We start from the raw sequence: 16,890 nt of genomic DNA on the forward strand, positions 1-16,890 counted from the left end.
TTTATGCCGAAATATTATTGCAATATTGATAGAAATTCTGAAAAAAAAAAAATCAAATAAATTATGCAGAATAAGTATTCATCATCATAAGTATGATTCAGCATAATTTATCATAACCGTTTTCCTTTCTTTTTTAGTCAATGAATCACTCTCAAAATGCGAGTGTAGGGAGGTAGAGAGTTTGTAATCATAACTCTACAAAAGTGTACAGACAGAACTTACTGGGTGAAATTACTTTTTTTGGGGGGTGGGTTGAATGTCTGTCATCTCCTCAAACATGATTTTGTGCGACAGTCTATATCTAAATACGCCTACATGGTGAAAAACAATATGTGAAAGAGTAGAATATACACATTCACTGTATTCAAAAATGTTAGGCAAGTACCCAGATGACAGAGTACTTCTGCCGAGATACTGAAGTGTGCATATCGCATGAGGCCACAGGAGAGGATTTATGAATGGAAAAGAAACAAGTAGGTCACATGACAATGATGACATGGCGAGTGCAGTACAGCCAGATTACATTCATACTACACACAATCATGTTAAGATGAACATACTTTTTAAACAGTCATAAAGTAATTGCTTATTCAAAAGAAGCACCTACTTAAGAGACTTTGCAATTTCGAATGCAGCAACTGCGTCATCTTTTTGTTTTATGATGAGTGTCAACCAGCGTTAAAAATTTGTGAGGATCTATCGACAGAAATGCAATATAATATACATAACTATGTTTTCAGTGGTGTATAAAGACTTTACATAATGAACCGTTATGTTTTTATTACCTTAGAATGAGCCATTTCTATCTACATACACCGCAGGTCCCCCCTTCATGTCAAGGTGTCATTTAGCATGTTTCTACAGCAGTGGTTCTCAACCTGCGGCCCGTCACGAGTGCAGATGCAGCCAGCGATATGCCGACCACAATTTAAAAAATAAATTATAGTTTTACAATTTATTTTTGTTTTTAAATTTAAATTAAAATGGATTAAACAAATATAGATTTGAGCTATAATGTTATAATGTTGTATATGATAATTTTGGTGGGCATTTATTGTTTTTTTTAGACAAGCGCAGACTATATGTACTGACGCAATTACGCAGTTAACGAACAAGCGCGCACTTTGGCAGAATTCCAACAGTAGCCATTATTTTTGTAAATAGAGTACCCCAAGGATGACGTGTTTTTGTAGGCCAACCCGGAAGTTGGCGGCGAACGGGTTTCCTCGATCGAAAGCCTATGAATTTTTCCCATAGACTTTTGGAAAATCGCAGAAAATAAGCTCTGTGTTTAACAAAGGGTTATGACACTTACACGTTTTGTCTATCAAGATAATCTTTACAAGTTAAAACAACATAAATACATTTTGAATCCGAAATAAAGTCGTCAGATATAAAAAGCTAACAGTAGGCTATAAACGGACTACAGCACACCATGGTCGCGGATCAACATCACCACCGCCAAGCTTCCTCAAACTTTATTTAAAAAAAAAACAATGTTACTTAAAAACAACATTTCTTTCATGTTTATGATCTGTGCTGTGTATGAATACTTATCCACTTTTTTTGTGAGAAATGCTGTCCAAATGTCCTGTTTGTCTTGAAGCCTAAAGTCCCTGCCAAAGGAAGTAGTCCCTTTTAGCAACTGCTGTTTTTAAGACACAAAGGTTTAAAGCGGGTTATAACTGGCGTGTTTTATGTCATAGATCAAAACGTGAAAATATTTAGAGGCTGTGTTAACCACAGACCTTATTTCAGGTGATTAAGCAAAAACCCATTCAAAAAACCCATAGACTTTAGGGCAATAGAACCGGAAGTCCTAAAATGCTAACTCGCTTCCGGGTTTTGCCTACAAAAACATCTCTGAGGTACTCTATTTAGGGATCAAAATGGTCAAATTTGTTATTAGAGGAGAAAAACGAAATGAGGAACATACAATGAAGGAACACATGCAAACAAGAAGAGATGTAGCATCAGCATCAAAGGTAAGAAGAATGGAAGAATCAATTTGCTGTCAATGAGCGACATGGGCAGCCTTCATGTTTGCTCTGTAGTAAAGTAGCCTACTTGACATTTGCAAAACCTACAATTTCAAAAGACATGAGAATTCGATGTGTTTGTTTGATGTACTTGTATTTTAAATCAATAAAAATAACCGCATCAGCGCACCACGGCTGGAATGAGCTCAACTTGGCCGCGGTGCGCTACGACGTCACAGAGAAATAGAAACTTTTTATAAAATGGAAAGCGGAAGGCGATAATTTGTGTTTATAAAGCATATACAGTTGTTGTTGTTTTTTTTTTGAAAATGACCAGTCGTTTCACTAGATAAGACCCTTATTCCTCGTCTGGTATCATTTAAAGCCCTTTGAAGCTGCACTGAAACTGTAATTTTGACCTTCAACAGTTTGGTGCCCATTGAAGTCCACTATATGGAGAAAAATCCTGGAATGTTTTCATCAAAAACCTTAATTTCTTTTCGACTGACGAAAGAAAGACATGAACATCTTGGATGACATGGGGGTGAGTAAATTATCAGGAAAATGTATTTGAAAGTGAAGTAATCCTTTAATGAAATATCTTTCTAATACAAATAATTTTAAATTCCAGTCTTTTTTTTTTTTTCCAAACTAAAAGCTATCATTGCGTCAGAAAGCTTGAGATAAAGAGCATAAAAAAATTCACACCGACACACAAAAAAAAAAATATTATAAAAAAAATAAAAAGAGGCATGCGTGTTTGTAATAAAATGAGAATGAGTAAAGGATGACAGAATTGTCATGGTTTGGGTGAACGAACCCTTTATCTAAAGTTTTCCAGATAATTTAACAGCAATTATTGTTGGTCATATTGAAACAATTCTCACTTTTTCCTGTCGCTCTAATGAGAGCAGTGCATTATCTTTCTTAGCGCAGTCGCGGTTAGAGGTCAGCATGAGCACAAGGGGGCCTCTGTTGATCGGTATTCAACACATTTTTCATCACTTCATCGTCCCTCTGCCCTTGAATATAGAGGCACGGCGTAAAATGAAAAATTTGCATCTCAAAGGTAAATAAGCATAATTTGATGGTCTTGTTTATTTTCATTGCCTTCACTGAGGTTAGATGTGAAACAGTTGGGAGCGTTTAGGAGTTGTTTTCGAAAGGTTTGTTCCCTATACATCTCACATCTGGCTAAAGAAGATATTTTGATCAATGTTAAGTGTTCAATTAAACTACTAGTCAGGCAAGTGCGTACTTACTTCACAAGGGAAGGAAAGAACTGAAGCGCAAGGCTTACAAGGCAGATTTAAAGCTTTAGTGTTTCAGGTTTCGAGGGATGCAGACTGATGCCACAGACACTGGAACGCTGCAGGGGACTAGAGCGGAAGTGACAGATGATATCACCTCATGGACTGAGCTCTAATGGCCTGTGAATGACTCTCACACTCCTCACCACTAACTGTGGTAATTAGCCAACACAATCGGGCCGAATGGCGATGAACACTCTTCATCTGGCCTGTAAAGACTCGCGCGCTGAGCAGACTGCAGATGGAGCTGGGGAGGAGTAGAGTGTGGAGGTGAGGTGGCAGATGTTAGTTAAAAAGGTATGAGATTGTGATCATAGTCAGCTGAGTGGGATTTGCAGAGATGCAGCGGACACAAACGTCGAACGAAAAGTGAGCTGCCTACCTTACAAAGGGTAAAGGTTTAGCTGGTTAGCTTTTTTGGAAGCTCCACATTAGCTCCTGCTGGTAGATGTAGTAACTACACCATCTGGGGGCAAAAAGTATCGTTCTCCACTGATGGCAATTCAAAAGTAGCTGTATTCTGATTAAATCATTTAAAAAAATATGATTAAGTGCACATTAAAAATATAGGCTATATCATATTTATTTATAAAGGTGTATTTATTATATGATAAAATATAGAATGAAAATACATTACAATATTTTCAATATAATACAATAATTGCGTTAGTTGTTAGGGCTGTCAAATCGCATCTAACAAAAAGTTTGTGTATAAATATTTACAAACTTTTTGTTAGATGCGATTAATCAATTTTAAAGCACTAATGTTTGTAAAATTACCAAAATTCTGAATATTCTCTATATTAGTATTATCATTATAAAGGTCTAAACTGTCACTTTTGATTAATTTAAAGCAATCTTGCTGAATAAAAGTATTAATTTCTTTCATTTCTATCAAAAAAAAAAAAAAAAATTGATCCCAAACTTTTGAACGTCGTTACAAACACTTTCTATTTCAGATAAATGCTGTTATTTTGAATTTTATATTCATCAAATACTGAAATAAATAAATAAATAAAAATACACAACTGTTTTCAACATTGATGACAATAATAAATGTTTCTTGAGCAGCAGATATTCATATTAGAATGATTTCTGAAGGATCATGTGACACTGAAGACTGGAGTAATGATGCTGAAAATTCAGCTTTAATCACAGGAATAAATTACATTTTAAAATATATTATAATAGAAAACAGTTATTTTAAATTGTAAAAATATTTCACAATATTGCTATTTTTGCTGTGTTTTGGATCAAATAAATGAAGCCTTGGTGAGCAGAAGAGACTTTTAAAAACATTAAAAAAACTCTTACCATTCAAAAAACATTTGATGGTAGCATTTATATATATATATATATATATATATATATATATATATATATATATATATATATATATATATATATATATATATATATATACATACAAATAATTATTATATAGTTTGCTTATATTGTCTAAAAATGCTCTTTGAGATGCAGCCAATAGTCACAATTTTATAACTAGGTAGGTGTTTCCAAATCTCAAACAAACAATAAAAGCTATTAACTTTATGGCAAAACATAAAATGCCACAAAGAACAAGACTGTATCAGTGATGTTCCTCCAATCTGTAACTCATTTATGGATTAAACGGTGCAAAGAGCACTTTAGGTGAGCCTCTATCTAGACTGTGTAAATTAATATCACAGATGTTAAATATTCAGCATTGCATTTGCACTTGCAAACACCCAGAGCACTTGCCAGACCTCAAAAATAGCTGCTAATGATAACACTCAGAAGAACTGGGCTGTTCACGAACACAAATGGTTGTCAAAATCTGTAATATGGAGAGAGGCGATGCGGTTTTTAAAAAAGGCAAACAGAAAAGGCGAGAATAGAGAGGAGGGCGTCTGAAATGCAGCAAACTGTAATGTATTAGGTCTGCCGGTGCTTTTGAACACCTTACCCATGCAGTTTGTTTAGAGACAGCTTTTTCACCTCTGCTGAGCAACGAGAAAACGGAGTGAAGTTCAGCTAAAAGCAAACAATAAATATTGTAGTTGTCCCTGGAGGTTAGGGATGCTGAGGGAGGGATAAGCCCTCAGAAACGTTTGCTGGGGTTGAAGTGAAGCCTCAAATGAAATAATAGCTGTATTTTTCTGCAGTGCAAAAGCATTTGGACTGCTATTAAAGCAAACACAAAGAACACTGTCTTTTCTCAGAATGCGAGATTAAATGTAAACATGCACCTGCCTTTTGAAAAAAAATAATACATTGGAGCTGATGCACTAATTTAATTTAAAGACACATTTAGCACATGAGAACTGCAAGGCTTTATTTTAACCCACCCGTTTACATTCACTTAACTGTTTACATTTATCTCTCACCCAGAATGATTCATTTGGTTAATTTCGCTTTAACTATAATCGCTTTATAAACAGCCTACATACATCGCTGGGTTAGTCGCCAATTTTCAGTAGTGCTGAGAAAATAAAGGGACGGTTTCCAAAAAATGGCCTGTTTTACTCCTAAAAGGAAATCTCCTGTCACAGCATATTTTTAAAAGGAAGGTGGCAAGCTCCATCTTGTGGTCAACATTGGATATTACAGTGCATGATGCAAAGAAAATATCAAAGCTGAGCAAATAAAATGATTCAAAATAACCATTTCGAGTACAAATTTGAGGTTAGACCTCTAATACAGGTCTATTTTTTATTTTTTAATCATAATTCAACCGCCAACTTACATTGGGGGAGACAATGTTATGAATACAAATGATTCCTCAAAGAAATGCATTCTTTAAAATAATAATAATAAAAAAAAAAAACATGAAAAATAAAAGTGCATACACATAAAACATACAAATAAATTAACAAAAAGCATTTGACACAGTCTCATGCAACCAAACATTTACATGGTTTATTATTATTTTCCTCTTTTGGTTGACTTAAGACTGACGTTTGTATAATAAAATGACAGCCCAAGTTATAAGCCCAACAAAGCGGGTCCCAGTTCGTGAATAATACATGAAAACTGCTCTGGGCCAAGAGAAATCATTCCAGTGTGTAAACCAAGAGCACGCATACATCATAAGACTGATACAGCTTCATTATAACGATAAAGTCATCCGTCCTATCCAAACGCTTGATAAGACCATGTCATATTAGCACTTCAGCCACTGAAAATATCCCATATGCAACAAGACTTAGAGAGGGTAATAGCACTTCTCTGAATTCATGGTCCAAGAAATTCACAACTCAAGACATGGAATGACATGAAAGACAAAATGAACGTAGTGTTTAGTGTATCAGCATTTCAAGCGATGCGGGAATTGTGTGCACTGAATGAATGCTGATGATAAAGGTCAATATAAGATACGACACTCCCTACAAACTACATGTGAAAGCATGACCAGAACACATCACGCCAGCGAAATGTGAAAAATCAAAATAGGTCTGACTAGAAAAATATTTAAAAAACTAAATTCATCACATGGAAACAGGGAGGTCATCCCCTAAAGAACAGCTTATGAATTAAAACAACAATAATAATAAAAAAGATAGTGTATAAAAGGAAAAAAAAAAATAGCATGAAAATGCAATGCCAATTGCAAATTTTTGAATACATATAGTTAAAGCTAATAATTTATGCTCTCATATTGCAATATTTAAGAAATCAAAATTTACAAGTGTGCAAAAAAGCATTAAAAAGAAAATTTCATGCCGTTTTCATTTTTTAAAAAAGCACATTGATAACCAGACTTGTTTTGTTTAGCAACAGTCACTTGCATAGTTAAGTGCATGCGTCAATGTAATCATGCAATACTGCTTTGTACAAATACTTTTTCAGTGCACACACAATATGAGCCTGTTGCAAAAAAAAAAAAAAAAAAAAAAAAAAGCGTGGAAAGCGTGCTACACATTAGGTTCATTGCTAAAGTATCTATTTTAAGATATAGTGTGCTAAAAGGGAAGGGTTTCTGAGACCAAAAAGCAGCATGAAAATGAGAACGGTTCAACAGTGGAGTCAGCACCACTTGGATTAATGTTTTAATTACAGGGCAGCAAGCTGAACAGCGGCCGACGTAATGACACCATTATGCAAATGTAACAATAATGACTTGTTTAACCTTACATTTCTCCTGTCATATATAACATTTTGAATTAGTCCAAATGAACTTGTCTGAGCTTACTCGAGATGGAAATATATTTAGGTGAACTCTATGGTGTTGACAAGTATGTAAAATAAAGTTGTTTCTGCAGAGCCATTTTGACTGGGTATTAAATCTCAAACTCTTGGCACAAAAAAAAAAAGAAAAAAAAAAAAAAATTAAAAATGAAACCCCATCATGGTGAGGCTTTACAATCCTGAAAAATATTTTGATTTAACATTGATTAAATGTTTTTTCATTACTATTGCATATGCACAGTATTTATCTTTAAAATCATTTTCCTCTAAAACAGCAACATTCCCAAATAGAGAATGTCAATATCTGTTCTACAAAGTGTTGAAAACTATTGCACTGGTTGTCCACAGATAAATATGGAGATAAAAACCGTTGCACAAGGGTTCAACTCCAGCACACTCAAGCCAAATGAAAACTGCTCATATATGTTGGCATTGGATTTGGCGGGCATGAAATGGTTCAAGTATGATTATGTGGCTTTCAAAATTTCATTATAAAAACAAAGATATACAAAACAATTTCATGCAGGGCTTACACGGCCTCCATTAATATCCAGATAAGGAGATCACACAGCATTTTTCTGGCATAAACTGAATAGATTGAGTTTAAAGATTGTCCTCCACTAATTTACCAAATCGAAAGATCACATTCATACAGCAACAATTCAGCTATCGGCACATTTCTTAGGGCAGTAATGCTACTTGAACACTTGTAACTGCTCTCGAGTACAAAAGGAAAGAGTTGGGGTAGGAGAGCAGCCTTTGAGAGGTACCAATGAGATCATTCACTGCTGAACCCCATAGTCTACAGCTTCAAATTCGGCCAGGCTTCATGATGTAACTCTTCTTGATCTCATACTGTATCAGTGCCAGGGGAACACTGGACTGTAAATAGCACCAAGTGTAGATGTGGAGTGAATTGGTACAGTACTCCAAGGAATATCGCAAGAATCTAATTTCATCATAAGTGACTTGTCTAAAGACCAAAAAAAAAAAAAAGGTACCAAGTTAAAAAGTATTGTACATATTATCCATTACATCTAAGCATTATTTGAGGGAGAAAAAATATGTACAAAGTGCTAAGTTAAAACATTCCTATTCAGAGTCATGAACAGTAGTAGATTCATATACCGTACCCTGCCAGAGGCAACGACTTGGTTCCATGGCAGGATAGAAAGGCGCTTTCTGATAATTTACATATTTTCTTTGAGAAAAAGTAAAATACAGGTATATACTATATACTTTATATTCTTCATAGGCACATCAAAAAATAGCTGCATTACAGAAAATAATGGAACGGCTATTAAAATTTCATTGAGGCGTCTGTGTTGGCCGTGCAGAGGATTGCATGCTGGAAGAAAGCTTTCTAGAGGATGCCATCTTTTCAAGTGGCCTCTTCCCATTGATGGGAGACTGGAGATTAGTCTCAGAATTGGAAGACTTGGACTTGCCTACTGGTAAGAGAGAGCGCTTGTTAGGAGTGGAGGTCTTCGAGGACTCTTTCTCATCAGTGGCAGCCTTGCTGGAGCGTGGCTCCGGAGAGACCTGCTGGGAAGAGTTTCCCGAGCCTTCGCCCTCGTCAGCATTGAGTTTGTTCTGGCTGCAGGACTTGGCAGACCTCTCGACAGCCTTCTTGGCGAGAATCGTGGTCTTGCCCAGATCGGCAGACCGTCGAGTCTCTTTCTGCCGAAGTGCGCTCTTGAAAAACGAGAGTCCCTTATCCTCGGATTTGCTGCTGCGGCGGAGGTCTCTCGAAGAGACGCTTGGGGAGCGCAGGCTGGTGACTGAGGAGCTACTGCTGGAGCTCCTCACCGCCTTCCTCTCGGGCCGGGTTCCCTCGGCAGTTCTAGGTTGGGATGGCCGTGGGGTGCCACTGACTCTTGACTTGTCTGCAAGGGGACTGGTGTGGGCCAAGTCCTTGCTGGAGCCTCTCTCCACCAACTTCTTCTTGCCAGAGTTTCTCTCAGCCACCGAGGAGCTCTTCTTGGATGTGGGCGATGGAGAGGCAGAGGATTGGGGTGTGGAAGCAAGGGATGGCTTCCCCTTTGTGCCTCCTGACACTGGAGATTCCTGTGCCTTCAAGGACTCTGTCCTTCTGGAGGGCGTTCCTGAAGGTGTACCCTTTGTACTCTTGGGAGAATCACTCTTCTCTTTTAGATTGGTCGCTTTGGTGCCCTTTGCTTGAGGGCTGGAAGACACTTGGGAGGATGGAGATTTCGTTACAGAAGAGGTGCTCTGCCGCTTCTTGGAGGGCTTTTCTTGGTCTCCCTTGGTCTTGGTGGAGCTCTTCTTGCTGGTGGACCCTTCTGCTTTCTTCTCTGAGCTCTTATGCTTCTGCTCTTTGGAGAGCACTCCGAGAGTATTCTGGTCCACAGCATTAATCTGGTTGTTATTGTCAATGGGCTCACCTTTAGAGCTCTTCCTGTCGGCCTGTGTTGGAGCTCTACAATAGGCATCGTCTAGGATCCTTTTCCCACTGCTGTCATCACTACCATTACCCTCCATCATGGCCAGCGGGGCCTTACTGCTGGGCTGACGGTCATGTCTGCTGTAGCCTCCGAAGCAGGATGTGGATACTTTGTCGTCACAAGCTTCTCCTATCCTCTCTAAAGGAGGGGAGGAACGTGAGTCCAAAGAAAATCGTGAGGGCGAGTTGGATCTCATTTGTAGTTTTGTTGACAGAGACCAGGAAGGTTTCATCCCATTTTCACTGAAAGCCAGAGGGCTGGTAACCGATGATCTAGATGACAAGCTCTGCCGCTGAATGCTTCTCACGAAGGGCCGCGTTGAAAATCCTCCTTAACAAAAAGGACAGAGAGATTTAAACTAATGTGCTGATACCAGACTGAATGAAAAGAGCATTGGCATGCAGTTTTGTCTTAACTGAGCAAGGCGGGAGATCCTGTGTTAGTAAGCGCTAAAGCTACAAGAGAGAGAAGACATAATAAAGAAAGGCAAGAGTAAAACACTGGCACAATACACAGAATAAGAGGACACAAGGAAGATGAGGGCCAAATAAGTACCTTGGCTTCTAAATATTTATTAAAGACACCGGAAAGATAAACATTCATGTTAAGAGGCATAACAATGTTCCTCACCATCGTCTTCACTTCGATCACCGGGGAACTCCACTGACTCTGCCAAAGAGATCAGGGATGTGCGTCTTGAGGAGGCTCCCGAGGCCAGACTGGGCGGCCTGCTGCCTGGAAGCCGGTTAACCCAGTGTTCGCATAAAGATGAGCTGGTGGAGCCTGAGACAGTTGCACAAATCCAAAAACAAGGATCTTCATTTACAGGGCCATGTTTTGCACTGTTGTAAAATTGTATTTGTCCTCCGAAAAACATGTTATTCAAAAATTCTTGACTCCACTCACTCTCTGACCCTTAGAATTAAATGGGCTGTTTTGATACTGTACTTTTCATATGGTGTAATTGGCCAACCAATTGAATAACCACTGTTGATCATCAGGGTTGTTAATAGTGTTGTCAAAAGTACTGACCTGGTACTGAAGTCGATACTTTTGACAACACTATTAACAACCCTGATGAAATTTTAAAAATGTCATGATACCAGCATTTCCCTCTAGCATTTTGAGAACTGTTGAACGGATTCTTAAATACCTCCGATTGGCCATTGTGTTCATGCGCTCAATATACTGTATATGTCTCTGATTGGCTACAGTAATCAACATTTCAAAAGCTTTGTAATGAGCGCTTACACAGATACACATGGAAGCATTTGAAAGCAGGCATCTATCAGAGGATCTATCTATCAATGGATGTATTAGGGATCCGCTGATAGATGCCTACTTTCAAACACGCCTGTGTGTATCTGTGCAAGCCCGTTGTTTAGAGCGTCAAAGATGGCGATTTACAATATGTCTCTGAAGTGTTGATCATTGTAGCTAATCACAGACATATCTGTTGAGCGTGTGAACACAATGGCCAATCAGAGACATATGTTGAGTGTGTGAACACAGTGGCCAATCAGAGGTATTTAAGAATGCATGTAACAATGTGTGTTTTTCCCCAAACCAGTTAAGGGGTTAAATTAGGGGTTAGTATTTGTTTTAACATAACGTAGGCAATTAGGACTGTGATTGACGTGATCAGTAAAATCTTTATGATTGGCTGCAGGGCGGGGTTTGTGTATAACTGTTAACTTGCATTTAACAACAGTGCCGTTTTAAAAAATAAAAATAAAAAAAAGCACCATAAAAGTAAGTCATACAACGTATAATAATTTAATTTTTAGGGTTCCACAAAGTGGAAATAAAACTGAGAAAACTATGATAGAATTTTAATTTTTTGGGTGAATTACGTAATGTGAATTCTGTAATGTGTTCATGGCTCCAATTTCAATATTATGATGATTTTGAATGACCCATTTTTGCAACTTCATCTCCATAAATGAGCTGGAGGCCCTTCAATGCAAGATATATGTCTAGACAGTACATCAAACTCTTTTAATACCTTTAATTTTTAATTCTCCGGGACAGAATCTCTACTAAAGGCTCATCAAAGAGTGTCATACTAATATGAAGAAGTTTCACTGGGCTGGAAAAAGAGGGTCACTTGGTTCACATTCCAGCACCTTCACAAGCCTTCTAAATGAAGACAAATGAATCAGCAAACTGTGTCAACCCAAAACTCAACAAGGAACAGGAGTCACCTGCAACAGAGCTGTTTGCTGACCAAGAGGGAATAGTTGTCCTCCTTTGATAGAACAGAATGTATGCAGTCTGCTGACAGACATCCTCATCAGCTATAGGCTGAACCTCACTGTCATCAAAGCAATACCACTGCCCATCAATGGAGTTCTTACAATATGCTGTTAAGAGTAAAAAACAGGGAATGAAATATCAAATCCACCAATCAAGAATGTAATACAACACTATTTTGAAGTAAATGCTAGCATAGAAGTTCCTAGTACTCTAAGGCGTTACCTGTGTAATGCCCCCCATGCATGTTTCCATGATGGTTACACACAGCATATAGGTCATAAAGGTAATCGTCTGGGTTTCGGCCAAGTCCGTAAGGTCGTCTCCATGGTGACCAGTGGGAGGGTAAGCTCCAGCTGCTCTGGCTTCTCTTCACCACGTGGGGTGCCATATCCATGCCAATCAAAGGAAATCTCACCATGTTTTGCATCTTAACCCTCCTATCCCCTTCCTTGAAGAAACAAAGCCCACATATTAGTAAGCAGGCAGTCATTTAGCACACACCTTTATCCAAAGATATTGAATAGGAATGTTAACACAGCTCTCTCCTGGTAGATATTCATGATCACCAATGGATCACACCCTTGTGGGGTTCGAACCTTTAAGTTACTAGTCAAACTTTTACAACAGGCCACTCTACCACACATTTGCACTGATAAAGCACCATTTGCGTAGGTGATGTGATTTGATTAGTACAGCACCTGTCTAAACCTCTTGAGGTGCAGTATGAGAACATCAGGCAGGGTCCACAGGCTGAGTTTGATCCGACCCTGTTGGAGCTGCCTGCAATGGGGGCAGCGCCAGGCATCATCTGGGGCCAACTGGAAGGCATACAGGAAGAAGACAAACAAAATCAGTCAGAGAGGTTTTACATTTTACGAATCTGGCTGTTTCTTCATTTTTCTTAAAGCACAGCCAGTTCCTATCCCTTCCTTAACTGCCCGAGGCCAGCTCTAGCTAACCACAGTGTATATTTATATGTTCTGTGGACCCAAAAAACTAGCAATTTTAAAACAGCACTGACAGCAGAAATAGAGAAACCATAACATGTGTGTCCACAAAGGAAGCTCTAGAGAAGTGGAAAATAAAGAGGTATGATAACTATTTTAAAGAGATAGTTCACCCAACAAGCAAAGTTCTGTCATCATTTACTCTCCCTCATATCCATCAAAACCCATGCCACTTTCTTTCTTCCAAGAACACAAAAGAAGAGTTTTAGCAGAATGTCTGAGCTGCTATTTTCCATTTGAGGAAAGTTGATGGGGGCTGTCAAGCTCCAACAATGATATGAAAACATCATTAACTGCCTCTTGTTAAAGAACAGACAGAAACTCAGGGTGTGTGTTCACACTTGGCAAGTTTGGTTCAATTAAAATGAACTCATTTGGTCTGTTAGTGTGGTTCATTTGAATAAGTGTGAATGCTGCCATCAAAACCTTGGTGCGCACCAAACATCAGAACTCTCCTTGCTGCAGATCTTCATTTGGTGTGCAACGGAGGAACTCCTGGCACTGTTTTGACTACTTTACACATTTTATAAGCCCTTCACGAGTTCTCACCATCCTATGTACGCACATATAATAGCTGAATTTTCACTGTCGGGCCTAAAGGGTGTGCTAGTGCAGGTCAGGGCCAGTCGCAATTCCACTGTCACTTCCAGGGCATGATTGAGCCTCAATGGAGCTTCCTCAGGGCCAACAGGCAGGGTTTTTTGACCCACTGAATGCCTTGGTCCAAAGCAGGCCAGCTCGGGCTTGAGTAGTGGTTACGAACAAAGGCGGAGTTTGGAGTCTGGAGATGGCAGCACCGCAGATGGTTTCATATACCAGCAAACATCAGCCTTAAAGACTTTTAAAACCATTTTAGCTCAAAACTCACTTTCAGACAGCACTGAGTGTTTGAAATAACTTCTGTTTGTGATCCAATGTTGATTCTGATCACCATATAAGGCAAAAATATTTATATGCGATGCAAAAGACTATGGGCACTAACCATAAACCATAATAAACATGGTAAATATGACGGCTTGAAGAAATCAGACAAATTATATAGGCTATCACAATCGTGTATTTATTTTATCTGTCAGTAGGTCTCATCTCTTTATACTGGACTGTCTGATATCTATATTTAGCTCTGCATGTGTCATAAAATAAAGCAACTCCATTTTTTTTGGGAGCTTCCTCTGTTTCTCTGACTGAAAATGTAACTCTATTGGGACTGTCACTGGAGAGTGCACTAAATCTGTGCAAGTCGTATTTTTGGTGGAAAATTGGTAGAAATGATCATTCTTTCTATAGGTGATGTAAACATACTGTCCTGTGACTACAAATAAACAGAAACAGAAGTGACTGAACACGAGTCCTCTTCTTTTGTGAAAACGTAAACACCACTATATTTCTGTGTGGCTAATGTGCAATCTTGACAAATTAAAAAATTATGATCACTTATTATTGTAAAACTGGTAAAACATCAATGCTTAGATTTTAAATCCTTAAGAAAACTACAAACATGCCAACAAATGGCTGCTTTTATCATGTTCATTTTGTGATCTCACTAGTTTCCAGTGATTCCTTTCTGATTAATTTTCTGATAAAACTTCCATTTGTTGGTGAAATAATGAGTTTGTGTGACGTTGTTCCAGATAAGCGTATTATGGGCAGGTTTTAGTGAAGCGCTGCGGAGCCTCTAGCCTGACGGTGGAAAAGCAGCGCAGTTTTGGGCTATTAGTCCAGCCCGGCTTGTTAAACCCTGGCTCGCACTGGCCCGACCTCTGAAGAACAGGCGAATCTCAATATAATACTGACTGTTACGTAACAGTCGGGATCATTAATATGTACGCCCCTAATATTTGCATATGCTAGCACATGTTCCCAACATTATGAAAGGCATTAGACAAGGGCAGCCAGTATTAACGTCTGGATCTGTGCACAGCTGAATCATCAGACTAGGTAAGCAAGCAAGAACAACAGTGAAAAATGGCAGATGGAGCAATAATAACTGATATGATCCATGATATTTTTAGTGATATTTGTAAATTGTCTTTCTAAATGTTCCGTTAGCATGTTGCTAATGTAGGCTACTGTTGGTTAAAGTTACCATCATTTCTTACTGTATTCACGGAGACAAGAGCCGTCGCTATTTTCATTTTTAAACACTTGCAGTCTGCATAATTCATAAACACAACTTTCTTTTATTCTTTATAAATCTCTCCAACAGTGTGTAATGTTAGCTTTAGCCACTGAGCTCTATCAAACTCATTCAGAATCAAATATAAACACCCAAATAAATACTATACTCACATGACCCGAAGCATGCATGCAGCATACATGACAAACATCTTGTAAAGATCCATTTGAGGGTTATATTAGCTGTGTGAACTTTGTATACACTGTATTATAGAGTCGCGAGCTCGATGGGCAGGGAGCATGAGATTTAAAGGGCCAGTAGCCCCTGAATCGGTGCATAGTTAATGATGCCCCAAAATAGGCAGTTAAAAAAATGAATTAAAAAAACTCTATGGGGTATTTTGAGCTGAAACTTCACAGACACATTCAGGAGACACCTTAGACTTATATTACATTTTGTAAAAAAAAAACGTTCGATGGCACCTCTAAAAATGACAGTGTGAACAAGGACTAAATGTATTATTTTCTTTTTTGGGCCAAAGCAAAAGAACCAAGAGAACCGAACTACAAGTGCAAACACACCCTTAAAAGTTATTCAATGAAAATATTGTTGGACAGCCATGGCCCCTTGTCGCTTGTCCCTGTCGGGCCAGTGTGAGCCAGGGCTAACAACGTGCCGGGCAGGGCCAATAGCCTTAAATCTCAAGCACCAAGGCCAAAAATCAAGTTGTATTTCTACTGTCTGGCCAGTAGCCTCACAGTACTACCCTAAAACCCTCCCTTAACACGCCTGGTCCTGGCACGCACTAACACTCACTTTTGGCCCGACCTTGGAAACACTATTGTATGGAGTACTTTGGTCATTTCTCCTTTTGAGTTCCACAGTAGAAAGGCATGAGTTTGGAAGACATGATGGTGAGTACACAATGACAGAATTTTTTACTTTTGCATAAATTATCCCTTTATGAGGGTAAAACTTGAGCGTGCGTTAAGCCGGACTTTTACCTGCTCCTCTTTGGTGTAGAGCTGGAAGCACTGAGCGAGGGTGCAGGCCTGCGGCTGATGGTGCTGCTCTCTGTGCAGATACACACTCTCAGCATCAGGGATGTACTCTTCCTCAGTGTGTCCAAACAAACTGCGGGAATCAGAACATACACTGGATACAAATCTTTAACCAGACCAGTCAAGCATGTCTGCTATCCTATGACTTCAACATATTTATTTTGTCTCTGCAAGATATTTTTTCCAAACAGTCTTGACACTTGTATCACTTCTTGACACTGAAGTATCAAACTTCAAAAAACATTTAAAATGATCCTTTTTTTCTAGCATCACAGAATATTCTTATAGATGAGGTATTATAACCATACATTTTCCTGTGGAATTGATCTCACACTACTAACAGGTAGCATACAGTGGCCATAGAAGGAACATTGCATTAAATAAATAAATAAACTAACCTAAAGTTGCAACCTTACCGACTACTTTTGAGATTTTTTTTTTTAATTTAATGCAGGGATTCCCAAACTTTTCTGTCAACTGAACTCCTTTGACCTAAAATGTTTGCCCTCTTGAGATTTTAAGATAA

General features: G+C 38.5%; 1 protein-coding gene across 2 annotated transcripts in view; it reads right to left on the reverse strand.

Moving 5' to 3' along the window:
* Window positions 1-5,849: 5,849 nt before the first annotated feature.
* usp31 (ubiquitin specific peptidase 31) overlaps window positions 5,850-16,890 on the reverse strand; it is a 34,016-nt gene continuing 22,975 nt past the window's right edge. Inside the window, exons 11-16 of one of the 2 annotated variants that reach the window (XM_067382492.1) lie at window positions 16,308-16,437; window positions 12,879-12,998; window positions 12,403-12,628; window positions 12,129-12,287; window positions 10,555-10,707; window positions 5,850-10,251 (exon numbers count right to left, since the gene is read on the reverse strand). In XM_067382492.1, the coding sequence (XP_067238593.1) occupies window positions 8,768-10,251; window positions 10,555-10,707; window positions 12,129-12,287; window positions 12,403-12,628; window positions 12,879-12,998; window positions 16,308-16,437 (2,272 nt within the window). In that variant the 3' untranslated portion in view covers window positions 5,850-8,767. Of the gene's footprint in view, window positions 10,255-10,554; window positions 10,708-12,128; window positions 12,288-12,402; window positions 12,629-12,878; window positions 12,999-16,307; window positions 16,438-16,890 lie in introns of both variants that reach the window. The other variant, XM_067382491.1, reaches the window with a different exon arrangement.

Source organism: Chanodichthys erythropterus, chromosome 3 (genome assembly GCF_024489055.1).
Source record: "Chanodichthys erythropterus isolate Z2021 chromosome 3, ASM2448905v1, whole genome shotgun sequence".
In the NCBI taxonomy this organism is placed as follows: domain Eukaryota; kingdom Metazoa; phylum Chordata; class Actinopteri; order Cypriniformes; family Xenocyprididae; genus Chanodichthys; species Chanodichthys erythropterus.